The 28,000-nt window shown below is 41.8% G+C and overlaps 2 protein-coding genes across 4 annotated transcripts in view; one reads left to right on the forward strand and one right to left on the reverse strand.

Annotated features, from left to right (window-relative positions):
• The window catches only part of LOC124876915 (sodium/potassium/calcium exchanger 3), a 46,868-nt gene extending 39,749 nt beyond the window's left edge, over positions 1-7,119 (forward strand). Inside the window, exons 9-17 of the mRNA XM_047379971.1 lie at positions 252-305; positions 392-534; positions 609-775; positions 852-1,089; positions 2,477-2,643; positions 2,769-2,883; positions 2,967-3,079; positions 3,189-3,254; positions 6,750-7,119. Of these exons, the coding sequence (XP_047235927.1) occupies positions 252-305; positions 392-534; positions 609-775; positions 852-1,089; positions 2,477-2,643; positions 2,769-2,883; positions 2,967-3,079; positions 3,189-3,254; positions 6,750-6,860 (1,174 nt within the window). The 3' untranslated portion in view covers positions 6,861-7,119. The remainder of the gene's footprint in view (positions 1-251; positions 306-391; positions 535-608; positions 776-851; positions 1,090-2,476; positions 2,644-2,768; positions 2,884-2,966; positions 3,080-3,188; positions 3,255-6,749) is intronic.
• Positions 7,120-14,434: 7,315 nt separating this feature from the next.
• dpf2 (double PHD fingers 2) lies at positions 14,435-27,997 on the reverse strand. 3 transcript variants are annotated; one of them, XM_047380119.1, is made up of 12 exons: positions 27,318-27,997; positions 23,820-23,980; positions 22,533-22,640; positions 22,139-22,317; positions 21,945-22,037; positions 21,789-21,867; positions 21,483-21,524; positions 19,815-19,949; positions 19,603-19,734; positions 19,391-19,503; positions 18,500-18,575; positions 14,435-16,375 (listed from the first exon to the last, which is right to left on the reverse strand). In XM_047380119.1, the coding sequence occupies exons 1-12, from the start codon at positions 27,347-27,349 to the stop codon at positions 16,293-16,295; spliced, it is 1,233 nt and encodes a 410-aa protein (XP_047236075.1). In that variant the 5' UTR covers positions 27,350-27,997; the 3' UTR covers positions 14,435-16,292. The 3 variants fall into 3 exon arrangements, with proteins under 3 accessions (XP_047236075.1, XP_047236074.1, XP_047236076.1); XM_047380118.1 differs by having other exon boundaries at positions 18,500-18,581; positions 27,318-27,991; XM_047380120.1 differs by lacking the exon at positions 21,483-21,524 and having other exon boundaries at positions 18,500-18,581; positions 27,318-27,988.
• Between the last annotated feature and the right edge of the window lie 3 nt (positions 27,998-28,000).

A 28,000-nucleotide genomic window follows, 5' to 3' on the forward strand; every position in this document is an offset into this window, starting at 1 on the left:
CAATCCCATTATCTCTCTGTTTCGGCAGATCATGGGCGCATTCTAACCCTTCACCACCTAACATCATAATATCAGCCACCCCCACTAGTAGGGACATCTAATGTCACCCTTCTATGCTTCAACCTTTTTCTAATATATATTTATTTCATTGAGGATGAGGAGCTCTATGTTTTGAACGGAATCGCACTTAAGTACTGCGAAGCTGACTGAAGTGTGGTGAATTGATAATTATAATGCGGTTCTCTGTGCAGGTGGGAGTCATTGGGCCTTATGACCATGTATGGGATCTACATTATAATCATGAAGTAAGTTCCCACTGAACCTCATCAGTCCATGTAGTCACCTGTAGAGCTGCAAGTAAAAGCCTCGTTTATCATCTGTTTGGTTGCAGGTTCAACACCCAGATTTCAGTGTTTGTGATGCGCCGGTTAAGAAGCAGCAAACCGTGCTGCCGCACATCAGAGGGGAGCCCTGACAACAAGGCGGAAGAAGAGGCCTCAGCTTGCAACACCTCCATTGTTCTTCTTAATAAAGGTCAGACAATATCTCTGCTCAATAAATATGTCTGTGTTCTTTTGTTTGTATGTGACTGGTAACAACTTTGACAGGCCAAGGCCATGGTCAAGAGTCTCAACCCGTCATCATGGTGGATGAGCTGCTCACACTCAATCCCCACAAGCTGTCCTTCTCAGAGGCTGGTCTGCGTATCATGATCACCCCTCACTTCTCCCCTCGCACCAGGCTCTCCATGGCAGGACGTATGCTCATCAGTGAGGTACTCATTTGTCATTTCAGATTCAGATTTGTTGTGAAACACAGACACAAGAAGCTCCTCTCTCTCTTCACCACAGAGGCAGAGACTGATCAGGAGTTCCAAATACCAGCGAGACGGTGAGGCCGCCACAGGGTCGAGGAAGGGGTCGCCCAGCAACAACCTGAAGAGGACGGCCTCCTGCAGTCTGGAAAATGGAGGCGGGAGACCAGGGATAAGTAACGCAGAGTCAGGTGACAAGCCAGGGGCTGTGGGGTGCCGGCCAGAGGAGGAAGATGATGATGATGATGGCATTTTTAATCCTATTCGCATGCCGGGTAAGGATCACAGGACAAATTCAATGAATTAATCTAATTTAAATGATGATGATGCACAGTGTCTTGTGAAGGGATTCATACTAACTTGATTTCTTTATGCTTAATCACATTTTGTCACTTTGCAACCACAAACGATGCCTTTTTGGATTTTATGTGACAGACCAAGTAGTGGAAAATTGTGAAGTGGAAGGATAAAGATACATAGTTTACACATTTTTCCTACAAAGAGAAATCTGAAATGTTTAGCTACAATCACAGCTGCATGTTTTTGCGTTGTGTCTCTGGAAGCTTTGCACATCTACAGATTTTTGTCTATTCTTTTTCATTTTTTAGATTTTTATTTGCCGCTTTTATTGAAAGTAATTAATCAGGAAATTGAGAGAGAAGGGAGGAAGACATGTAGCAAATGTCCCAAGGTTGGGAATCGAGGTCCAAAAGTCTGCTTCAAGGCTCCGTGCACGAGGCACCCGCTCTACCATGACACCACGTGCCTCCCTATTTTCACCCATTGTTTTTTACAAAATAGCTCAAGATCAATCTGATTGAATGGAGTGTGTCCACAATATCAATTTTCAAGTCTTGCCACAGATTTCTTGATTGAATTCAAGTCTGGACTTAGGGCCATTCTAACACCTGGATATGCTTTGCCCTGGACCATTCCATTGTAGTTCAGACTGTCTGTTTAGGGTCATTGGTGAACCTCCACCTCAACTCAGACTACCTCCCCTCCTTTGCTGAAGAAAAGCAGCCCCACATCATGATGCTGCTACCACCATGTTTCACCATGTGGATAGGGTGTTAGTTTTCCTCTTGAAGTGTTTTGCATGTTGCTCTAATCTGACTAAGGCATGTTATTCCACGTTTAGTGTTTTCGTCAGCTGGTTTGTGGCAAACTTTAAATGGATCTTCTAATGGATTTCTTCTTCCTGCCTCTCCAATTATTCAAGGCCTTGACAGAAGAACTGCATTTATACTGATATTAAATTAAGCACAGCTGGTTTAGATTTACTAATTAGGTAACTTCTGAACTCTAGCTTTTATTAAATGATACCAGAGCAAAGGGGGCTGAATGCAAATGCATGCCACATATTTAAGATGTTAATTCATAAAAGATATTAAAGACCAATTGCTCACTTCTTTATGTTGGCAGAACATGATAAAATACATTCACATTTGTGGTTGAAATGTGACAAAATGTGGAAACGTTCACGGAGTATGAATAGTTTTGCAGGGCACTGTAAATAGTTACTTTGTATAGGGCCAAAGTATCACACCAGTGCAGACATTTGATGAGACACTTATTATAGGACATCAAACTTTGTCAGTATCAGCTGCTGGAAACTGGAGGTTCTCATTAGACAATATCTGTATGTATTACATGTCACAGGCAGCTGCTGTGCACGGGTGAAGTGGCTGATCGCCTGGCCTCTGGGCCTCCTGCTCTACTGTACTGTGCCTAACTGTATTCTGCCACGCTGGCACCGCTGGTTCATGGCCACCTTCGTGGCCTCCACCCTGTGGATCGCTGTCTTCTCCTACCTCATGGTGTGGATGGTAAGTTAACAGAACCTTTTGAGCTGCAGACAGAAATTGGAACAAAATGATCACAAATGCCTTAAGTTGCTTCTTATCATGCAACCGTTTCCAGCTTAATGGTTGATCTTGCTGTATTTTATCAGGTCACCATCATCAGCTTTACACTAGACATCCCAGACTACATCATGGGTATCACCTTCCTGGCAGCAGGAACCAGCGTACCAGACTGCATGGCAAGCCTGATTGTAGCTCGACAAGGTAGCTAGCAGAAAAGTTACTTGAATCATTATAACATTTTTTTCTGTGATTGCACTGGATTTGAATGATTTATTTCCTTCCAGGCATGGGGGACATGGCAGTGTCCAACTCCATAGGCAGCAATATCTTTGACATCTTGCTGGGTTTGGGCTTCCCATGGGCTTTGCGTACCCTTTTGGTGGAACATGGATCTATTGTATGGAAACATTTATCTCCCTCTTCTCAAAAAGATTCTTCTTTTGAATTCTTCTCATTCAAAATGTTCCTGTTCTGACATAAGGATGTGTTTTTATTCTTTCCTTCAGGTGTCCATAAATAATAAAGGTCTTGTATATTCTGTCATCCTGCTGCTAGCATCAGTGTTTCTGACTGTGAGTAAATACAAACTACCAGATGTTTTAGTTATTTACGTTTTTATACACAGCCATGAAAAGTGAACATCTGTTTTAAAAATGTTTAGGTCTTAACTAGTATTGAATTAAGGAAAGCAGACTCCTTATAAAACATAATTGTTAAAACAGATTGTGATTAAAGCAGACTGTTTTACACATTTTATGTAAATACAGTGCCTTGCAATACTATTCACACTGCTTGAACATTTTCCCATTTTGTTAAAAGGTTTCAACAAAATTTCACAAAAATCAGAAAAATCTACGGTATATTTGTATTCATTCCCCCTACCCTGACACCCCTAAATAAAAAGTACAACCAGTTGCCTTCAGAAGTCACCTATTTAGTAAAAAGAGTTAACCTGTTTGTTATTATATCTCTGTTCTATGAAGGCCTCAGGTGCGTTAGAGGACTCTAGGAACAGAGCAGGGTTAAGGTTAGTTTATAAAATAAAATCCCAAACTTTGAACATGTCACAGAGGGCTGTTCAATCCATCATCTGGAAACGGAAACAGAATGGCACAACTGCAAACTTAACAATCATGTTGTCCCCCTAAACAGGCTGGTTAAAGAGAGCATTATTTGAAAAGCAGCCTAAAGATCCATGGTAACTTTGGAGGAGCTGTAGATATCCATAGCTCAGCTGGGAATCTGTTGACAGAGCAACTGATGTGATGCAGTCACTAACCATGTTGGAGGCATAGAAAACACATGGTAGAAGGTGCTATGATCACATCAGACCAAAGTTTTACTTTTTGACCTGAATTTAAAATGCTGTGTGGCAAAAAGTAACACTACACATCATCCTGAATATAATATGCTTAATGTGAAACAGGCTGGTGCCACTATAACACTGTGGAGCTCCTTTTCCTTAGCTGGGACAGGGAGCTGATACTAAGATGAATGGAGCTGAATCCAGGACAATCCTGGAAGAAACCCCATTAGTGCTTGGAAAAGACTTCAGACTCGGCTCGAGGTTCACCTTCCAGCAGGACAACAACCCAAACATACAAACAGAGCTACAATAAATGATATAGCTGAAAGCATATTCAGGTGTTAGAATGGCCTAGTCAAAGTCCAGCACTCAATCCAATTGACAATCTCTGGCAGGACTATTATGCAAAGAAGAATGGGCAAAAATCTCAGTCTCTAGTTGTTTAAAGCCACACCACCAGATTTGCACCAGTAATTTCAGCTAAATGTGGTTCTAGTTGTATTGATTCAGGGGGGCCGACTACAAATTATGCGAATATTTCTCAAATATTTGTTTGTCATAAGAAACCGAAAACCATGTATTCTTTTCCTCCACTTTTTCCAAGTTTGTGGTTATAATTTGACAAAATGTGAAAACATCAGGAAATGTGAACACGTTTTTAGAAGGCACTGTAAATTATCCGGTAGAAAAGACCAGGACAAACCGTTAAGGGCTTGAAACAGTGTAATGTTTATTGTCAAAAAAATATTTTGTGACAAATAGGAATCCTCGCACTCCTAGTCTTCTGTTTCATCCGGGACCGGGTCACAGGGGCAGCAGACTGAGTAGAGATGTCCGGAGGAACTCCCCTCCGACCTGAAGAGGACAAGCCACCCTTTCCCCAGGTTTTTGCCTCTGCCACAGCCCAGGCCATGACACGCTTTGCCTCACGGTACTCGTCAGCCGCATCAGGAGTCCCCCAAGCCAACCTCAGCTGATAGGATACCTTCAGCTTGACTTCGCTGCCGGTGTCCATCACCGGATTCGGGGATTGCTGCCGTGACAGGAACTGCAGACTGTGGCCACAGCTACGGTCGGCAGCATCGACAATAGAGCCATAGAATATAGTCCACTCGGACTCTATGTCTCCAACTTCCCCCGGAATCTAGTCAAAGCTTTTCTGGAGGTGGGAGTTGAATATATCCCTGGCCAAGGGCTCCACCAGACGTTCCTAGCAGACCCTCACCATACACTTGGGCCTGCCAAGTCTGTCCGGCTTCTTCCTCATTTTCCAGTGGCTCTTACTCACCACCAGGTGGTTATTGATGGACAACTCAGCCTCTCTCTTCGCCTGAGTGTCCAAGGCATGCAGTCGAAGGTCCGAAGACACGACTACAAAGTGGATCATCGACCTCCTGCCTAGGGTGTCCTGGTGCCATGTGCACTGATGAACACATTATGCTTGGACATGGTGTTCATTATTGGCAATCCGTGACTGAGACAGAAGTCCCATAATGAAACACCACCCTGGGTTAGATCGGGAAGACCATTCCTCCAAATCACACCCTCCAGGTGTCACTGTCGTTTTCCACGTGGGCGTTTAAGTAGAATGACAGAGTCCCCAAGAGGTCCAGCACTGACGACAGGGAAGCCACGAAGGTTGGGTTCTTTGCACCACCGCTTGGCGCGTAGGCCGAAACAACAGTCAGAGACCTCTCCCTGAGCCAAAGGCACAGGAATGCGACACTCTCATCCACCGGGGAAAACCCCAACATAAGTTGGCTGAGCTTGGGGGTGACAAGCAAACCCACCCCAGCTGCCCACCTCTCTCCACGGGCCACTCCTGAGTGGAAGAGAGTCCAACCTCTCTTGAGGAGCTGGGTTCCAGAGTCCACGCTCTGCGTGGAGGTTAGCTCGACTATTTCTAATTGACCTCCCACACAAACTCCTTCCCCCCCAGCAAAGTGACATTTCACGTCCCTGGAGCCAGTTTCAGCATCCGAAAATTGGGTTGTCAAGGTCTCCACCTTCGTCCACTGCCCGATCCTCTTTGCACCGGTCCCTCATGGTTGCCTCTGCAGGTGGTGAGCCCACTGGGGGATGGCCTTGCATCTCTGGTCCCGCAAGGAGTAACCTGGCCAACAGGGGCTCGCTGGCGACTCCCGACCTCTGGCCTGGCTCCATGGGGGACCCCGGCTCCGCCTCATGGGCGACGTCACGGGGCTCGTTCATAGCCATATAATATCATAGTCCTCACGAAGGCGTTTGAACTGCTCTTTGTCTGACCTGTCACCCAGAGCCTGTTTACCATGGGAGACCCTACCAGGGGCATTTAAGCCCCAGACAGCATAGCCTCTAGGATAATTCAAGCACTCAAACCCCTCCACCACGTTAAGGTGAAGCCTGTGGAGTGAAAACAGTATATAGTCTTGTTTGAACCTCATCATTTTTTTAAAGAGAAAAGGGCATCTTACTTAAACATCTAACTACAAGTTCTTTGTCCACTATTCTTTTGACCACACAAGGGGAGTTTGTACCTGAAGAGCTCAGTGGCAGTTCTTTGATCATATAGCGGTTCTTTTTAGTGTTTTACTACAATCGAAATTAAGGTTTATGTAAGGTATTTGGGAAAACTTACCAAGATTTCTGATATTGTTTTGTGTTGCTGTTTGTTTCATCATTCAAAATTATCAACTTGTATTTCAGGTAAAATGCTGCAGAGTTTGCAGTAAACATAACCAAAGAAAGATGATCATCTCTCCAATGATGTGTTTCCTTTCAGGTTATGAGTGTACATCTAAACCACTGGAGGCTGGACCGCCGGCTGGGTCTGGGTCTGATGTTTCTCTATGCTATCTTCCTTCTCTGCTCCATCCTTTTCGGACAGATGTAAGACCCAACGGTCAACGTGTTCCCCTTGTTAGTTTTGTCCAATAGGTTCCCTTTTTCCCCCACATGTACACATGTCTGAAGCCAAAAAACAAAAAAAAAACAGTGAAAGTGGTGTGGTTTTCCGTGTGACAATTTCTGTGCACCTGTAGGAATCACAATGGTAATATTGTACAACTACACAAATAGACAAGTTTTGTTCTGTTTTCTTGGTCATTTTGTACAGTGCAGTGTTTAATAAAAGTCTTTAAGCATCCAGTTTATTTTTTGGTTTTGGAGAAAAACTTTTATTGACACGGCATATGAAGCAGCAATATTGTTGGGACAGTAGTCAGCTTTGACAAGAAAGTGACACTGAACATATTGATTTAAAACCTTTTTTGTAAAGAGAAAGATTTTGAATATATTTATTAGCAATAATTAATCCGAACTTTCATGATTTTTGTTGTTTTTTCAGACTGTTTTAACTGGGGTCTTGATGTTAGCCTGCTGGGTGTCTTGCTAAGCTAAAATACAGCTTCTGCTGTGTGTGTGTGTTATACATTCACACTCACTACTGGTCAAATGTTTTAGACACACGTTCTCATTTACTGGTTTTCTTTATTTTCATGACGATTTACATTGTACGTAGATTTCCACTGAAGGCATCAAAACTATGAATGACCATATTTGGTTATATGTAGCAAGCGAAAAATTGTAAAAGAACTTTAAATATATTTTAGATTTTAGATTCCTTAAAGTAGCCACCCTTTGCTGTGATGGCTGAAATATTAAACTTTGGCCGTCTCTCAATGAACCTCTTGGAAGTTCTTTCAGGACTCTTTGGAAAACCATTCCAGGTGACCACCTCATGAAGCTCATGGAGAGAATACCAAAAGAGCAAAGCAGTCATCAAAGCAAAGTGTGGCTATTTTGAAGAATCTAAAATATAAAAATGTTTATTATTTCACACTTTTTGTTTACTACATAATTCCATATGTTTTCATTCAGTTTTGTCGCCTTTGGTGTGAATCTAAAATGTAAATAGTCATGAAAATAAGACCCATTAAGTGAGAAACTGTATCTAAAACTTTTGACCAGTAGTGTATATACACACACAGTCACAATTGTATTAAAGAAACAGGACTGTATAGGTTTCACTTCACAATAATTTTACATAATTACCAACTGTAGCAAAGCTAATTAATTTAAGCTAACAAGCTAGGCTAATCTAAGGCTAACTGGTGCTAATTACAGTTTCTGTTGCAGTTTCTGCCTAAATTTATCTAATAGTTATTATCTAACAACTACACCTGGCAATGGGGGGAAATGAAAGTTTGTTCAACAACCTGAAAGACAGAAACAAAACAAAATCACTGCTTTGTCGTGTTTGGGACTACTTTTTAAATACATATGTTTTGAATGTACACCCTCTGATTTTAGCAATATTGGTAAAAATATCTGACACTGAGTAGTTGATGTTAAAATGCACAATGTTGTGATAATGTTTTTATGTATTTTTGTCACTACTTAAAGCCAGTATGTACTGGTACTCCTTAAGGTACATAAAGAGATTTACCTAGTATGACAGTATTTTTAGAAGTCTTATTACTATGAAACCTAAAATATATATAGTACTTTTGAGTATCGCAAATGTTGAATTTTAGTGCAGATTAAGTTGCATACTACCTGTTTAGGTACGACAATCGATGTAATGTTTCTTAAATATTTTTGTAAAAATATTTGTTTAATGACACTTTGTTTATTAAAAGACAATCCAGAGAAACGTAGAGTATACACCCATATACATTTACAAATGAGTGTGTTTTCTGGTAATCTAGTCATTGTAAACCAATTTTTCCAACTGTTATACAGGAAAACATATTTAACAATCTAGGCAGAGATTTGTATTTTACAGTGGATCTTGATTTTTTGATTATTAGATTTATAAATTCTAAATGTTTAAAGGGATCCTGGTCATTTTATTTTTTCCCAGGTGGCTGTAAAATGATCATTGTCTACTTGATATTTTTTAATGTTCATAAATGTTAAATAAGTTGCATAGTTTTACAATACTGAATGTCCTACAAAGACTTGTTCTGTGGTATTTTGATATTTTAAAGAAGTAATCCTGTTTGTGTATTATTTCAACTAAACAAATGTCTATTTGTAAAGCTTCAGTTGGCTCTGAAAGCTTTAAGTGAGGCCAGCACTTCATTAGTCTTTCATCAAACATAACTATAAAAACAGTTGCTCTTAAAATTCCACTGATTTTCTTGTTTCACTTCTAAGTTTAACTGCCTTCTAACATTTGAATAGAATAACAATGTAACCCATTTCTAAGAATCTGATTTGCCATTGTTTTTTTTGTTTTTTATTCCTTACCTAAAGCAGAAATTGTCCCATCCTCACGATTTCCATCCTTGTTTTGCCAGCAGATTACTGACACTGACGTCCATTTTCACTCAGCTGTCAGGAGTCCCTGCCGTTAGCTTCTGAGCCACATTTGGTAATAATTACAGTGCCTTGCGAACGTATTGAGCCCCTTTAAACTGGTCAACCTCTTGCCACAGTTCAGGCTTCAAACATAAAGATATAAAATTCTAGTTTTTTGTGAAGAATCAACAACAAGTGGGACACAATCGTGAAGTGGAATGAAATTTATTGGATGTGTCAAACTTGTTTAACAAATAAAAAACTGAAAAGTGGGGCGTGCAATGTTATTCGGCCCCCTTGCGTTAATACTTTGTAGCGCCACCCTTTGCTGCAATTACAGCTGCAAGTCGCTTGGGGTTTGTCTCTATCAGTTTTGCTCATCGAGAGACAAATTCTTCCTTGTAAAACAGCTGGAGCTCAGTGAGGTTGGATGGAGAGCGTTCGTGAACAGCAGTCTTCAGCTCTTTCCACAGATTCTCGATTGGATTCAGGTCTGGACTTTGACTTGGCCATTCCAACACCTGGATACGTTTATTTGTGAACCATTCCATTGTAGATTTGGCTTTATGTTTTGGATCATTGTCTTGTTGGAAGATAAATCTCCGTCCCAGTCTCAGGTCTCTTGCAGACTGCAACAGGTTTTCTTCCAGAATGGTCCTGTATTTGGCCCCCATCCATCTTCCCATCAATTTTGACCATCTATCCTGTCCCTGCTGACGAAAAGCAGGCCCAAACCATGATGCTGCCACCACCATGTTTGACAGTGGAGATGGTGTGTTCAGGGTGATGAGCTGTGTTGCTTTTATGCCAAACATATCATTTTGCATTGTGGCCAAACAGTTCCATTTTGGTTTCATCTGACCAGAGCACCTTCTTCCACATGTTTGGTGTGTCTCCCAGGTGGCTTGTAGCAAACTTTAAACAAGACTTTTTATGGATATCTTTGAGAAATGGCTTTCTTCTTGCCACTCTTCCATAAAGGCCAGATTTGTGCAGTGTACGACTGATTGTTGTCCTATGGACAGACTCTCCCACCTCAGCTGTAGATCTCTGCAGTTCATTCAGAGTGATCATGGGCCTCTTGGCTGCATCTCTGATCAGTCTTCTCCTTGTTTGAGATGAAAGTTTAGAGGGACGGCCGGATCTTGGTAGATTTGCAGTGGTCTGATACTCCTTCCATTTCAATATGATTGCTTGCACAGTGCTCCCTGGGATGTTTAAAGCTTGGGAAATCTTTTTGTATCCAAATCCAGCTTTAAACTTCTCCACAACAGTATCTCAGACCTGCCTGGTGTGTTCCTTGGTCTTCATGATGCTCTCTGCGCTTTGAACAGAATCCTGAGACTATCACAGAGCAGGTGCATTTATACGGAGACTTGATTACACACAGGTGGATTCTATTTATCATCATCAGTCATTTGGGACAACATTGGATCATTCAGAGATCCTCACTGAACCTCTGGAGTGAGTTTGCTGCACTGAAAGTAAAAGGGCCAAATAATATTGCACGCCCCACTTTTCAGTTTTTTATTTAACAAGTTTGACACATCCAATAAATTTCATTCCACTTCACGATTGTGTCCCACTTGTTGATTCTTCACAAAAAATTTAAATTTTATATCTTTATGTTTGAAGCCTGAAATGGGGCAAGAGGTTGAAAAGTTCAAGGGGGCCGAATACTTTCGCAAGGCACTGTACTATCCAAACAGCTGAGCTCTGGTCTCCAAAGAATGTTTTTTGTTTATTCTGCTGTAGACCATATTTTCATGGTTTTTTTTGTTGGATCATAGAAGACTGTCGTTTCTTGAGTGCAATAAATAAGTGCAATAACTGATGTTCTGTCAGGAGAAGTGATTCTGATTGATAAACCAAATAACGTCTGCAGTTTGCTCCGTTGCTCAGGGGGATATCTTCTGATATCTAGTGTAATACATAAATACACACCAAAAGCATACAGAAGTATGTAATGGTAGATAATATTTGGAGATGCACAAGGAAGTGGACAGATTTTCACCGTGGCAAAAAAAAAATTATTTTTCCAGGAGTGGACCAAAGTTCACTGTTAGGTACCAAGTCATACTAGCAGCACCACCCTGTGGTGTGGATGTTCTTACTGTGTGAAGACAACTAAAAGTTAGCCATCAGCTTTACTAAGGTGTTAAAAATTAATTCAGAGGAAACATGAGAGTCATTGAACGCGTCTTTGCTATGAAGGCATGTGGGCTGTTCATTCAGGCTGGTACAACCTCAACGGGTGCAGGTCATTTTGCTCCTTCGCCATTTTAGCTGTGGTTGTTTTCTACATAACTTTGGGATTTTTACATCAAATTGCCCAAACACTGAACTGACTTGGAGCCAACCTCAGCAGATCCCAGAATGGCTCAGTGTCTTCTGCAGAGTTGCTTTGTTTCATCTATTTGAGCTCTCAGCCCATTTATCAAGGAACCTCCTGGATCTGGGTCCTCATTCTGTAATACAGACTGGTTACAGCTAGCAATGCAAACTGTACTAATCATTGATAAAAGATATTAAAGTTTCAAATGTCCACTATTCATTTTGTTTTGAATTAGTTTAATTTTGTTTTATCCTAATATAAATAATGGCTGCTCAATGGCTGAGAACTAAATAAAAGAAAGTATTTTTGAATAATGTAAATGGTCATTTTTAATGAGAAATCAGGTCAAATTAATATTAGCAGGTCTAAGATCTACAAACTCCACAAATCTCTGATTGGTGCATCCCTAGTAATATTGTATTCTATTGCATCTCTGTATAGTATTGTAAAGTCACTAAACAACAACCGTTTAAGTGTTTTGGTTTTGAACAATTTTACAAGCAAAACAAAAAAAGAGATTATAGAGCTCAGTATTTATTTGTTGACATTTTTTATACAATAAAACATTCCATCACAACTCAAAAAACTCCACCCAAAGAAAATTCCCCTAATCTGTAAACCTATGATCTTGATTTAAATATCACTTGATGTAACAAACAATTCTCTCCCAATCCAAAAACAGAACCGTAATCTAACAATGATCACATAGCGGTTGTGATGCGACAAGAAAATAAGGTGAAAAACGTCCTTGTTAATGCAAGTTGCTCCCAGAGGCTGGACTTCTCGTCTCTGGGTGTAATCACATGAAGTTGTGTTTGGAGCTTTGGATCAGAGGCTGCAGCTGAGACCTGGATCACAGGATTAACTAAAGAGCAACTTCCATCTAAATCCCACAGAGTCCTGAACATCAGTGATGGATACAAAAAGAACATAAATAGTCCACTAGCCACTCCCCCTTGATAAAGCAGTAAGTTTAAAATTTGATAGGAAAGTCGTGTAATGCTTTAGTTATTGTTAGTTGGCTACTGAAAGGACATACTATGGTTAACCTATTTTACACTGCTTCCTCCGACCCCTGTATCGACCTAACTGAGACGACTATATGAGTGAAGACCGTTACTGAACAAGCAGCTGCTTCACCGTTACTTTGACTCTTCCCTAGTTATCTACATCACGGTTCCACTCTTTAAATACTGTTTCTGTTTGAGGTAAAGGAACTGCGTTCTTTTAGCTGTCATTACATTACAAAACTATGAAAGACAAAAACAGCAGCCTCTCCATAACTAAACATACACATGTCAACTCTTCTACAATATAGAAACACATATCTGGGGCCAGAGTTTCTATAATATTATTTCCTCTTAGGAAAATGTTACAGTATCACACGTTGTCAGTCAACCTGACTGCTACAAGTCCCAGTCCTCCCAGCATCATGCAGGAGTTCTTGTATTGCTTTACATTGTGAGCCAGAGAGGTCACACAAACAACCTCGACATTGTCAACTGACACCAGCTGTGGCGAAAGATCAGCAAACTAGAACCCAGCAATATTCCCTTTACGAGACAGCTGACGCAAACAGGACTTGGCTTTAACAACGAGGCTTATTGGGCACGTTTGGTGTTGCTGCAGTCCTCTGGCCCATAGTGAAGTACTGACGGGGACCGTGGCTCCAAACATTTAAAAACCCCGGTTACAATGGCAGGCTTTTGTGACGTAAAAAAAAAAAAAGACACCATGAAAATGCATTTTCAATATTTTCCACAATAAATGTTGTTGGAAATCCTGAACTTCAAACGCCAAACTTATTTAGGGAAAACAAATATAAATAAATATCAAAGCTTCCATAACCGGTCCGGTTCACATGTGTTTTGTGGACCTGGAGAAGGCATTCGACTGTGTCCCTCCTGATGCCCTCCAGGAGTATGGAATCGGGGGCCCTTTATTAGGGGCCATCCGGTCCCTGTACAAGCGGAGCAGGAGTTTGGTCCGCATAGCCGGCACTAAGTCGGACCTGTTCCCAGTGCATGTTGGACTCCGGCAGGGCTGCCCTTTGTCACCGGTCCTGTTCATAACTTTATGGACAGGATTTCTAGGCGAGCCAAGGGCCGGAGGGGGTCTGGTTTGGGGACCAGTGGATTTCATCTCTTCTTTTTGCAGATGACGTGGTCCTGCTGGCCCCCTCTAGCCAAGACCTACAGCATGCGCTGTGGCGGTTCGCAGCCGAGTGTGAAGCGGCTGGGATGAGGATCAGCTCCTCCAAGTCCAAGGCTATGGTACTCGACCGGAAAAGGGTGGCTTGTTCTCTTCAGGTTGGAGGGGAGTTCCTGCCTCAAGTGGAGGAGTTTAAGTATCTCGGGGTCTTGTTCACGAGTGAGGGAAGAATGGAGCGAGAGATCGACAGATGGATCGGTGCGGCTGCCACAGTAATGGGGGCGCTGTGCCGGTCCGTTGTGGTGAAGAGAGAGCTGAGCCGAAAAGCAAAGCTCTCAATTTACTGGTCGGTCTACGTTCCTACCCTCACCTATGGCCATGAACTTTGGGTCATGACCGAAAGAACGAGATCCCGGATACAAGCGGCTGAAATGAGCTTCCTCCGTAGGGTGGCCGGGCACTCCCTTAGAGATAGGCTGAGGAGCTCGGCCATCTGGGAGGGGCTCGGAGTAGAGCCGCTACTCCTCCACATCGAGAGGAGCCAGTTGAGGTGGCTCGGCATCTATACCGGATGCCTCCTGGACGCCTTCCTCGGGAGGTGTTCCAGGCACGTCCCACCAGGAGGAGGCCCAGGACACGGTGGAGGGACTATGTCTCTCGGCTGGCCTGGGAACGCCTTGGGCTCCCCCTGGAGGAACTGGAGGAGGTGTCTGGAGAGAGGGACGTCTGGGCGTCTCTGTTGAGTCTGCTGCCCCCGTGACCCGGTCCCGGATAAAGCGGAAGATGACGAGTACGAGTACGAGCTTCCATAACCTGGTTGCATAGGAGTGCACATCCTTAAGCTAATACTTTATGATCCAAAAACAGCCTTCTGTTTTCTTTGGTTAGGGGGACCATTAGTGAATAACATACATCGGACATCTCTTGTCCTTTTAGGGACTTTATTTTCTTCTAGGGAAGCCGTTCACCTTCAGCTCTCTAACGGACACCAGACGGTTTGGGGTTCATAACTTCATCCAACATGTCGGAATCCTTCCATCTGAAGAAAAGCAACCCCAGATCATTATGCTGCCACCACCATGTTTCTCTGTGGCTATGGGGTTCCATTGCGGCTGTGAAATGCTTTTGTTCCAAACCTTCCTTCCGGAGTTATGACCCTAAAACATGTTTCCTCAGGCCAGAACACTTCCTCCCACGTGGTTTTAGCACATTTTGGCTAGGTCGGTTGTTTTCTTTGGAAACAAAGGCTTCTTTCTTCAACCTTAGTCCAGACAAATGGATACTGCAGGACACTTTTCAAACATAGAACACAAAAAGTCCGTGTTAGAAGTTCCTGCAGCTCCTTCAGTGTTGCGGTTGGCCTCTCTGCAGCTCTGTTTATTTTCTGTCTCATCTTTAGCTTTAATGTCCCATATAGTCTCCAATTAATGATGACCGTCTTCGCTTTCCCATATAGTGTATATCTATAATACTGTGGAAATTTTCTGTACCTATCTTCTGACCGACACCTCTGTACAATGAGTTCCTTTTGATGTTTTATAGCCAGATTCAGATGTATTTGATGTTAAATGTGTTTAAACTGGATCAAAAGGAACTTCAACTCCGTATTTGTCTAAGGATGTACATTTATACAGACATGTTATTGCAGGTATTGATATTTATAATTTCACTCTTCTAACAGGCTGTTTTAAAAAATACAAAATATACGTCACAAAAGGTGGAAATAGCTTTGAAATAATTTCTCATCAGAAAAACATCACCATATGCCACTGTGTGCATATCAATGCATCACCATGACTATGAGCAGCGCTCGATAAGCCAACACTGACCGAGAGATGAAAGTCTAACCTGCCATCTTTGAAGTAGCGCAGCCTTTGGACTCACGCTGATAAACATCAGGGATTCTATTTTGACTTCGTTTCCTGTTTGTTTTGTTGTAAAGATCTCGAACCATAAAGAATCTAAGTTAATCCCTTTGACCGTATCAGGTGAACAAAAAAATTCAAGCAGCCCTGTAAAAAAACAAAAATGACGTGGTTGTGGGGTTTCCACTAATAAAGATAGGTGCTAATATTAAACACAATCATTCCTTCCACCCCCCCCCAATGCTTTACATACATAATAAGCTTTAACATAGAAATATATAAATATTATAAAAGGTATCTGTTTTCACTATGATCAAGCTTTTTGAACTCCATAAAATCCGTACATTACAGGACAGAGACGAAGCTTTAGCAACTTTAGGTATAAAAGCTCAACACAAAGTGAAAGTTTGGCTGCTTATGATGCGTCTCTGAAATGTGATGCCAAACTGGCCAAGTGGCAGGTGGATGAAAATAAAAACCCATTAGACTGGATCTGAGGCGGGGACTGTGTAACAGTCATATCTGAAGCTAACTGAGGCCAGTCTGGTCAGGCATACCCCTCCAACCCCCTGTTGACATCAGATGGGGAGAGCTTAAGGTGTACTTTCAGGGGTAAACCACAATGCTGCCGGACAGTTGGGTGATGACGGAGAGCAAGCCGGAGCAGCCATCACGACGTCGGTGCGTTCTGATTCTGGTATATAGATGCCTTGTCTTTCAAAAGGTCCAGACATAAATGACAGCTCCAGCTCCCTGAATAAAAACATCACAGAGAAAGGTGTTTAAAAGCTGATGCTCAAATGATTCTGCCGACATTTCTTTCAGCCCTTCATCCCTGCTACTGAGGTCTGGGAGTCAACGGCCCGCATTTAGCCAGCGGCTACAGTGGGGAAACTCTGCTGTATAAGTCCAAGAAAGTGTTGGACACCGTCCATTATGGAAAGTGCTGTTCTGCATAATTTTGCTTGGGGCGGCTGGGCGTATAACCCTCCTCTAGTCCTAGTGCAGAATAGCCACACCTATAGTCCTTGAACTTTTTGTGCAACTGACTTAAAAATATATTTTTAATATACAGCCATTGCAGTATGAATTGTTAAAAAAAAGAATTTCCACCAGGTGGCGCTAATTTGTTCATATATGGTGTGAAAAAAAAGGGTGTGACAAAGTAAAACCATAAATATACATTTTTTTGAACCTGTTTAATAATATTTCTATGAAATACTTTAATTGGAGTATTGTTTTGTGCTCAAACATGAAACATTTATTATATAATCTGACAACACATAAAAAATAGCTTACAGTCTTCAGGTTGAATGCAAGGTTTAGGAGAGTATTTATGGGACTTTCTTACCATACCTAAATATTATGCTGACGCATCAAGAGATCTTTTCATTGGACCTACTCCTGAAAACCCGCCCCAGACCACAATCCCCTCGGCACCAAGCCTTACATTTGACCCAATGCAGTTAGACAGGTGCTGTTTTGGGAGCTGCCAAACCCAGATGTATCCCGTTGGATTGCCAGACAGAGCAGCATGATTTATTACTCCAGAGAACCTGTTTTAACCCACTTCATCCCATACTTTGCATTGCACTTGAAAGGTGCTTGGATGCAGCAGCTCGGCCATGAAAACCTATCCTATGAATCGCTCATCGCACGGCTTCTGAATAAATCTGAAGGTCACATGAAGTCTGGACGTCTGGAGTTAGTGGCTCTGCAGAAGGTTGCTGACGTTTGCTCCTTGGCTTCCAGTGCTGTGATTTAATGTGGACTAGCATTTTATAGACGGGTTTCTGATGTTCCCGGTTGCTTATAACACCTCTAACAGTGGACTGTGGAGTATTTAGTGGTGAGGACATTTTACGGCTGGACTTATTGCACAGGTGGCATCCCATCACAGAACATGGCAGGACTTTTATGCCGATTTTTGACCAGATCTTCCCCTTCCGACATGCTGCGATCATCGTGATGGCTTTTAAGATCATCTTATGAGTTACTCCTGCTGTATGTGGTGTGTTAAGAGTGATCTAGTCTGCTCGGAATGACGTCTGGACCGCTCCGACCTAAAATCTGGGAAATTCAACATGTTGGTTTGTCTTGGGTTAGGGTTAGACATCCTACAATGTGGGGTGTTTCTCGAGGACAAACGAGCAAACAGCCTGTTGAATGCGACGTCTAATCAATCAAAAAGCGACATGACGAAAATATGGAGGGGATTACTCTGGATTCACATTTGACCTCGAGAGGGTTTGCAAGATATCCTGTCTGACATCTGAATGTTTGTGAGTGAAACCTTTCCGTGTGTGGTGTGTTGCGCTCGCCGTGTGGGTGGATACTGTAGGACCAAACCTGTTATATCTACGATTTTTCTATCGTCATGTGTGGGGTCTCTCAGGGATCACTACCAACAATTTTAAAATCTTGCCATGTGAACCAGGTATTAGAAGCAGTCTGCATACCTGCAAAATGCCTGTAGGCTATTAAAATTATAATAACATATCTATGGCAGTGCTGGCCCAGTCCGAATCCTGACAGATGGACACGGGACCTCATCCAGCACTTAGAAAATGTTCAATATGTGTTTGGCAAGTAAGACATAAAAAAGAACTAGACATTACGCAACATTAGCAAAAACTTCATATGAGGAATGTTTCAGATTTTCTGAAATGTGATATAGAAAAAATGATTTAATTTACATCACACATTCTCTAACCGACACTACAAATTAACATGTTCATCAACGTAAGAGGAAACTGTCTAATGAAGACTCTCATTAATCCTAAACTGAACTTGATTTATGAGGATTTCCGCACCCCCAGAGTTGCTCATAAATGAGGCCTGAAGGATAAAACAATTTCAGTGATGAAGTGGAGTTACCTTCTGGAGGCTCAGACATCGGCGGGTTGAGACAGTACATGTGATAGCCTCTGTCGCAGTCGTCACAGAAGAGAAGCTGATCCTTGAAGAAACACAAGAACAACTCATGAACTTCCTTAACAACCTAGATTACAGTTAAATCAGCATAATCACCATCTTGGAGAGCTTATTTTGTCCTTACAATCAAATCTGTCAAGGACAATTCCAGTTTAATCTCTAAGCGCTATGGTTATCATTTCTCCAAAAACTGAAACAGACTGCTGAAGCCTTTCATAGGCTGAACCCCCCCCCCCATCCATCGGCACTTTCATCGTACATAAACACGACTTAAAAGCTCGCGTGTGGCGTGTCTCAATCCTACAGGAGAAATCAGATCACGTTTTTATGATCCCTAAAAAAGAACAAAAATATAATTTAAAATGTGCTTTTGAACAAAATAAGTATTTTTAAGGCAATGTATTCAGATTTGTTTTAAATACAAACAAAAATATACTTTATGGTATATAGTTGTTCCAAAAAAAAAAAAACCAGACCTAAATAATCTAAATAGACTTGATATAAATATATTGATAATTAGTCTGTCTCCAAGTATGATCACCCAGGACCACAGCCAGTTTTGGTGCCCCACCCACAGAAACGTCCTTCACGAATGCAAACATCTATAGATTAATAAAAGCTTTTTAGGTCATGCCCAGATGAAAATTGTTTTACTGAAATTGTCCAAAAGGTTCCTTATAAAACACGGCATATCGCTGTAGGCGTGAAATGCACGCAAATATATCCGAGACGGGTGGTTCGCAGATCACGGATGCTCACTATATAAACCGGACGGTTCTGCAGAACCATTGCTGCATTTCAGGGTTCAACTCAAAACCAATGTTGGAGACTCACATCATTTTCAGAGGTACCACAAATGTTGCAGCACTTGCACTCTATGCACTGCCAGCGATACGTCTTCACAGCAGCCATCATTACAGGAGTAAACTGCAGGCAGGAGGGGTGGCCTGTGTTCACACAGATTAACATACATTTACACAGATTAACAACGAATATAAATCTGTGTGCACCATGTCCATCCGGTTGGAAATAACTTGAGAACATACCCGAACGTCCACAGTCAGAACAGGACACCAACTCTTCTGATTGGCCCGTCTTGTGATTGGTTTTGGAGTCTCCCAAGCAGAAATCACAGTAATTATTAGGCAATGCAATACCGTCTGGGCCTTTCTTGGGAGCTGATTACAGGGGGAGAAAAAGTTCCCATTAGTGATCCCTGCAGCCTTGAACAGAAAGTCTTCTCATGATCATTTCCTACTTTTCGGTTCCTCTGGCAGAGGTAGGGCCGGCTCCATTTCCATGTCGTCCTTCTCCTCACCCTCCTCCTCAGCCAGGTGGGAGTGGGCATAGTGGTAGCTCAGGCCTGGACGGTTCTTGTAGCGCTTCCCACAGACTGGCACCAAAATCAGAAAACGCATTATAAAAACAGCTAATTATCGAAGCAAAAGTGCAAATTCATGCTGTAAAACTGTTGTAAAAAGGTAATTAACCATCAGAAACGATTTATTTTTTGTTGCAGTACCATTGAAACATATACATGCATGTAGCTCAGAATAAAACAATGATTATAAGTACATTATGTGATTGCACAGCCATTAAACATGTTTTCATTAAGACCTGTGGTACATCCTGAAAAATAAATGCATGCCATACTTTTCAGATTTTTGCTCTAATTTCAAAAACCATGCATCATTTTCCTTCTACTCCACAGTTGTGCTCTTCTTTCTGACGTCTCATGTATAATCGAAGTCAAACACGGAGGTTTGTGGTTGTAATGTGACAGATTGTTGAAAATATCATGATTCTCACTATTTAGCTGTAATTCACTAGTAGACAACTAAGGGGTGACGTTTTTAGTGCCGACTACTCAGATGACTGCTAGAGTATTATTTCTCAGACTCTTAAAGAGCTGATGTTACATCAAGTCTTAAAGATAACATCTGACCATCTGGAGCTTATGTGCAGTAAACTTGTTAACCGCCTGCTTAGACGTTGCATCCCTCAGCTTCGTAAAAAGCATAAATTTAATGCCTAAGCTGCACAGACGTGCAAAAATAAAAATCACTGGTGGACATTATTTCAGGTAAGACTTTTACGACATAGACCCAAAAAAAAAAAAATCAACAATAATCCCAGTGATATGATAAAAGGTATGTGATAAAAAATCTCACCGTCTTAAAAACAGCACAAAGATGAAACGGTGTGTCACTCTGGGGGGGGGGGGGGGGGGGGGGGGGGGGGGCTATTGCTTGAGGTTTGCAACAAGGCAAGTCAGACACTCTACGTCTTCTTTCACTGCCGCACCAGGCTCTGGTTTTCATTTCCTCAAAACCCTAACCACCACATTTTATCATCGGACTTCTAAAACGAGCATCTTAGGTGAGCGTCTAAAGATCTATATAAGCACATCAAACCATGTGGCCGGTGGCGGTGGCCGAACAGACTGAAAAGGTCATGCAGACATCAAACTGACCCGATATCAAAGCAAAGGCATTTAGAAAAAAAAGAATGTGAGATGAGCATGTACAGAGTGTGGAGGGCGTGAAAAAGGATGCAAACAAAAAACTGTAGCAAATGTGAACCCCGTGCATTAAAGTATAGATGGAAATCTTACTTTCATACAGTTTATCTTCTTTAAACTAACATGATTCATGTGTCTTTTCAAAGACTACACTTAACCTGATATCTACTGAAACTTTCAAAACAGATTTAACCACATTTGAATAAATGTAAATGACAGCCAATGTTTTTCTGCGAGCAGAAATATTTCCAAACTGCTGAATTTCTCGTTCTTGCAAGCGAAGGAAAAGTGCCTTCTTTCAGAATAAAAACACATTAATCAAAATGACTTGGAGTACATAAAAAATATACATATATCTACTCGGTAACAGAGACGACTGGACATAAGTGATGAAGAAAAATCTACCTCTTTCGGAAGGTTTTGAAATGTGCTTTTGTTTGATAGAGTCTGGAAGAGAGAAGAAAATCAGAAGAGAGCGAAGACAGAAGCAGAGAAACAGGAACAGAGTCAGTCAGCAATGAAAGTTCAAGGAGGTACAGATTCTCAATCTGAAGACAGCAAAGAGGTGGAGGAAAAAAAACTGGACAGCAAAAGGAAGCAGCAGAACTTTATCTAGCTTTGTAGATGTCAGATTAGGATGGAGGACACAATATTGCATGTAAAAGATAAAAAGAGAAAGGTGATCTCTTGCTTGCATAGATTAGGACTCACTGTCACAGGCATAGGGCTTGTCTCTGTCCTCCAGTGCTGCTGTGTCCAGCTTCTTCCTGCTGCTGCCCACTCCTCGACCCTGTGGAAAAGACAGGAGTCAATCCACAGGCTTGGATAAACCACTAAAAAAGGAAAAACACACAGTTATTTCTTTACCTTCCCTTTCCCTTTGCCTCTTCTTTTAGGCGTGTCTTCCTCGTAGTCTTCATCATCCAGGTCATCCAGGAAGTCATCTGGCTCGAGGATTCTCTATGTGAGGTGAAATTAAACAGAAGGAAAGCGCATCAGTTCTAGGCTGAATATCTAATTTAACGTCTGACTTCCAAAATTATGGGAATGAGGACAAGAACCTTTCTAATCCGGGTGGCAGGGTTTAGGCTTCCGGTGTAATCGCTCTGATTGGAGTCTTCCTCTGATCCCCGGACGTCTGCGGCTGTCCGTTTGTCCAAAGGTTCCCCCTTCAGCAGGGCCTCCAAGCTGCTGCCATCCGATGACAGCAGGACATCCTTCTTCAGCCCTAACTCTACCTCTACAAACGGATCAAAACAGAAACACAGAGTCGTGCTCATAACATTCAAGCTGGAAATCTTCTAACAACTTTCCTCACATACATCAACCTTCAAGTCATTTTTAAATCAGAAATGGAGTGAGGTATGCTACAGTTTTAGTCAAATATAAAGAAGATGCGACCTGGTTAATGGACAGGTTTAAATGGAGAACGAGCAGAGCTTGTTGCTGCGCTACCTGACTTGACAGGAGGGAAGATGAGCCGCGGGTCTTCTGGAGGATGAGATCTCCGTTTCTTCCTCCACCTCCTGGCTGGGTAAGTATACAGCTGCCCAGGAGCCACGCCTGAGGAACAGCAGAGCACACCCAGCTACGTAACACTGTCCTTAACCTATTCAGATCGATGAAAGCTTGTCAGGCTGATGGAAAACAGCCATCAGGAGAAAACTGAAGCTTCATCGTGGGTTGAGTTTTTTTCCAACTGTAAGCATCCACAGACCAAATGAGTCAGCAGCAGCTTCCTTAGTAATGGAAGATTCAATATTTGCTCTTTGCGTGTTAATGTTGCCTCTTTGTGGCATTCAAAAGAAGCACGGAACAAAAAGAGACAATTAAATCTGATAACACAAAGTAGAGCTGCTGCCACCACCTACCTATTTACACCCCTGGAACTTCTTCTCATTTTTCACATTATAACCACAGAGTTCAATAATTTTATATGAAAGATCAAAGTAGTGCACGTCTTTCAGGTGTCATCAGCTTCCCCGTCCCGGCTGAACAAAATCCTCCTCGCAGTATGATGCTGCCACCACCATACACCTTATGGGGATGATGTGAAGTGTTATTTTTCCACCCTCCCATTAAACCCACAATGATAGAGACTGAAGGTGATAGTTATGTAAACAGATTCTCATTCCTGAACTGTGGATCTCTGCAGCTCCTCCAGAGTCCCCGTAGGCCACTGCTTCTCTGACTGCTCACTCTGATTGGCCTATCAGATTAGGTGGATGGCCATGTCTTTGTAGGTTTGCAGTTATGATGGATTGAACAGTCCTCATAGATACTTTAAAGATTTGCCCTGATCTAAACTGCAACTTGTTAAACTTTACCCCTGAGCTGCCTGCTGTGTTCATTGTTCTTCATGGTGCCGTTTGTTCACCAACGTTCTCTGACAAACCTCTGAGGCCTTCACAGAACAGCTGCAGTGTATTTACCAGCTAGGTGACTTCTGATGGCACTGAATTTATTTAGGGGTATCAGAGTAAAGGGGGCTAAATTGTGTTCAAATTTTTGTTTTTGAAAACCATGAATATTTTTCCTTCCACTTCACAATTGTACACTACTTCATGTTGGTTTATCACATTAAATCCATATAAATTAGTAAAAAAAAAAAACAAGTATGTGGTTGTAACGTGACAAAATGAGGAAAATGAATCCTTCTGTTTTACATCCCCTTCGGCTTCTTCGAAGGTGCCCTTTGTTTAGGCCTAAATGCCATTTCAGAAAACAAGTCTGGAGAATCACCTGGTCCCCTGTGTCTCTTCTCCATCCAGATGTAGCAGTTGCTCTGAGCCACGCCGGTCTGTGAGTCCAGGAACGGCATTCGAACGCTCCTCTCGGCACACAGCCTGGCGTTGTAGTTGTGACACTGCTCCAAAGCATCTCTGTAGTACTGCTCTCCCAATCTGAACAAAATATGTATATAAAAAAATTACACAGCAGCTGAAAGCCTCCATTATAACAAATAAGTCCAACAGCATTGTGGTACTCCAAACCCATTTCCAAGAAATGTGTGTGTGTGTGTGTGTGGGGGGGCAATAAACAAACAACCTTATCATCAAAGTACCAAGGCTGTCAGTGTGCCCTGAGGCTCTTTTCACTGCAGCACAAACATCTATTATGCTGAAACCCAGGGTGTCATGCTCAAGAAACGTTAAATGGTGATTCTGACATTTTCTTCAGTTATGAACTGCTTCACAGTGGCAACGAGACACACTTAGATTATTTAAAGAGATCAGAGTCCTCAAATACTTGGAACAGGCCTAGTCAGAGCAGCTGAGCCTCAATCAAGAGAACAAGGTCAACAAAGTCAAACCAGATTATTTATGAACACACTTAAAGGGGACCTGGGGAAAAACAACATTATAACTACTAATCCTGTGTCCCGACTCTCAGTCAGCAGTCACTTAAATTCATCAAACAAGTTCTGAGAATGAAGAGTATTGGCAAGGTCTAAATGTCAAAGAGTTGGCTTTTCTAACGACCTACTTTGTAGAAGAACTATGAGCATCAACATGCAAGGGATAAAGTAGCGGCTATGAGACAAATAACAACCAAAGTAGTGTTTTCCATTACAGGAACAGAGCTGGAGGTTTTTTGTTTTTTTCACAAGCTGCAGTTGAGACAGAGACTGGCCACTACCCAGATATTTCAGTGGTCGAGCCTACTTCCTCAAACTAAAGAGAGAGCCTTGCCTAAGGGGACCTCGAGTGGAAGACGCTGACAGTAGCATTTATTTGAATATCAATCATACAAAAAACGTTGCCGAATACAAAAAAATAAAAAAATAAATCCATCAGAGGTGATCTGAAAGTTCCCAGCGAGAGAAAGTAACCCCTGGGAGAAGTGAGAAGATTAGTCGAGAAAACTGAGTCATCAAGTTAACATTTAAACTGCATCTCAGTATTTTATTTGCAGCGAAGAAAATCTAATGCTGAACATTGTTAACTGAGAATATTGTGAAAATGAGGACACTGATATACTGGAACTAAAGAAGAAACAGCATCTGTGGGCTTGTTTCTCTTCCTTATAAATAACCGTTTGGATTTAGTTTAAAAAAGGTCAATTATGTCTTTGGAATAACTGATATAATCGGCACGTGTCAAATTTACTGCGTTAGTCTTTGGTTTACATACACTTAACTGTACTTTTTCAAGGTACATACGACAGATTTTCAATAAATTTAAAAACGAGCGTGTTCTATTATGGATTTCCTCCAGTTGACACAGGGTCTAAATTGTACCCAGTGTCAAATATATACATACACCCCACTCATATTTGGATAAAAGTTACTTAATAAGTTACAGAGGCAACAAGCGTCTGGCATAATTCTGGAGGGATATTTGACCATTGTTTTTATCAGACTTGGTAGAGCTCATCTAAAGTGGCTGGTTTTCTGGTACAGGAGTGGCTTTTAAACATGGTCCGTACGTTTTTAATAAATATGAAATGAGGGCCATCGCAGCAGCGAAATGTAAGCCAGCTTTACCCATTCCAAAATAATTTTGACACTTTTGTTTTTGGGATCAATGTCTCCTTGGTACAACCACCTTTGTTTTCAGATCCAAACTGTCCCCTTAAGATGACAGGAGAGATTTGTTAGGATGTTCAAGAACAACCACCCAACCACAAACGCTTAAGTCCACTGTGAACAGGAAACTGTAAAACAGCAGTGTCACCGTCTACAGTGAAGGCAGTTTAACATCAACATAGACTGAGAGGATAGAGACTTGACCGAAATGTGGAGCTGTCCAAGTGGACAAACCAAATGTCTTCTGGAGAAAAGCTTTAGGATCGGATGGGATAAAGATCGAATTACATTAAAATGACAACAATTATGTTTGGAGTCAAACCTAAGGACACTGTACCAATGGTCTTGCGTTGCTGTGGCCCAGGGTCTGTTATTTTTCCGGTGCTACTGGAGCATTGCACAAAGACGGAGGTCTATCCTCACATTCTTTAACTTCACCTCAAATTAAAAGCCAGGCGGTTGAAACTTGGACCCGAGTAGATGTACCAACAGGACATCGATCCTAAAAACATATCAAAATTGCTTGGAAAGGATAAAACAGAACATCAAGCTTCTGAAACAGCCTTGACTGTAACCATATGCATTGATTATGCTTAATACCTCTGTGCCGAGAAACCAATATACTTAAATATACTCTAAACAAATTGCAAGAAAAGAGGTCAAATATCTAGTCAGAAGCTTGCTAAAGGTTTGCGAATTGTGTGATCCCTCTGCCACTTGCGAAGAGGCATTTAACCAAATGTAAATGTGGATTGCATTGATATATTATAACCTCTATGAATAAGTTAGTCCACAGTTTATTAAAACTTGTGCATTGAAGTTGTATGTTAAATAACCATCCCAACGTTTAAAAAATAACTGTTCCGATGAATTATTGAAGGCCCAAAATGAAAATGAAATGTATGCCAAGTGTGTGTAAACTTCTGACAGGAAACGTATGAACACACTTGAATATGAACATCAATTTTAAAATTAATCAAAGGACGTTTTAAACTTTTTTTTTTTTTTTTTTTAATGTAGGCGAGGTAATTAGAGGACGTGTATTTGTATAATGTGCAATCACAGTTAAAGGCTTGTAATTAGAGCCTAACATGAACCGGGGTTTGGGCTGCACCACTACACCATGAGAGAGACAGCGGAAATGGAGGAACGTTTGAGCTCACACACACGGCTGGCTCATCAGAGCATTAAACTTCCACCACAAAAACAGTAGCAGTGCTCTTATCTGAACCGTGACAGCTACAGACGCATCTGGGCTTTTATGCTGAAAGAAAAAAATACTTCACCGTGAATGTTTCATTCATCTAAAACTAGTCGGCCAGTCGTCGTAAACAGCGTTGGACTCTTTAGCTTGTTAGCGTGCGAGCCACCTAGCTGCGTTGGCCGTATGACCACAAGGACGTGACAAGTTATAACACTCCCGCCACAAGGACACTTACAGTCACATTTACACACGTTTCTCAACATGGTGATATGTGTGTGTAGAATAGTGTGAGCTGCCTGTCTGCCAACTTGAACGTCCGATCCAGGATGTGAAAAAGACAAGACACGACGCACCGACAGCGTTGGCTAACCGCACTAAAACAGTTGGGACGCTGCTAAGCTAGCTGGCGAAAGAGACGGTGACTGTGTAACTATACAGACGTTATAATATGACCGAGACGTGTGTCACCTGTACGGGTATTGAATCGGTAAGGAAGTCTAGTACTTACAGTTTGACAACATTCTCAACAACAGCTGCCATCTTGCTTTAAAACACGGGTAAAGTGCCTGCCGGGTAATGAGTGCCCTCTGTCTGGACTTGTAGGCAGCTGGAGCAGAAACTTTAATTCGTGCGACTCCTAGTGACGAGCAAGTGTCATTGCAATTATTTGTTGCAAATTTTAAAGGAATATTTTGGGATTTTGTTTTCTTCAATGTTTTCTATTGGGTTTTATGTGTATTATTTACCCATCGTTTTTGGAAAAGAGCTGAACATCAGTCATATTGAATGGAGAGCAACTGTGAACAGCAAACAGGTGATTCTAGATTGTCATTTGCATAGAGGTCTAGATATTGACAAGTTTATTATAATTCAATATGCTTTGATATAAACCAGGGAAGCGTAGGTCCATTCCTCAAGAGCTTCTATCCTACATCCCTTCTGCAGCACACCTTAATTAAATGGCTGAATTCCCTCATCATCTTACTCAGTTCTGCAGAGACCTGGTAACAAGCCCTTCATTTGATTCAAGCATGTTGGAGCAGGGATGGATCCAAAAATTGCAGGACAGTAACTCTCCAGGACTGCACTTGGGAGTTTAGAGTTGGCATTTGCCTCTATCGGGGTTTCCCTGCAGCTCCATCCATTTTCACATCAAATCTGACCAGTTTCCTGTCCCTGCTGAAAAAAAAA

The sequence above is a fragment of the Girardinichthys multiradiatus genome, chromosome 11, assembly GCF_021462225.1.
Source record: "Girardinichthys multiradiatus isolate DD_20200921_A chromosome 11, DD_fGirMul_XY1, whole genome shotgun sequence".
Lineage (NCBI taxonomy): Eukaryota > Metazoa > Chordata > Actinopteri > Cyprinodontiformes > Goodeidae > Girardinichthys > Girardinichthys multiradiatus.

Coding starts and splice junctions, on each gene's coding strand:
- dpf2 (XM_047380118.1), bottom strand. CDS start 27,349: ATGGCAGCTGTTGTTGAGAATGTTGTCAAACT. Junction 22,318..22,532: donor CTTCCCTCCTGTCAAGTCAG/GTAGCGCAGCAA, acceptor ATCCGTTTGTAG/AGGTAGAGTTAGGGCTGAAG. Junction 19,504..19,602: donor TTCTGACTGTGGACGTTCGG/GTATGTTCTCAA, acceptor GTGTGAACACAG/GCCACCCCTCCTGCCTGCAG.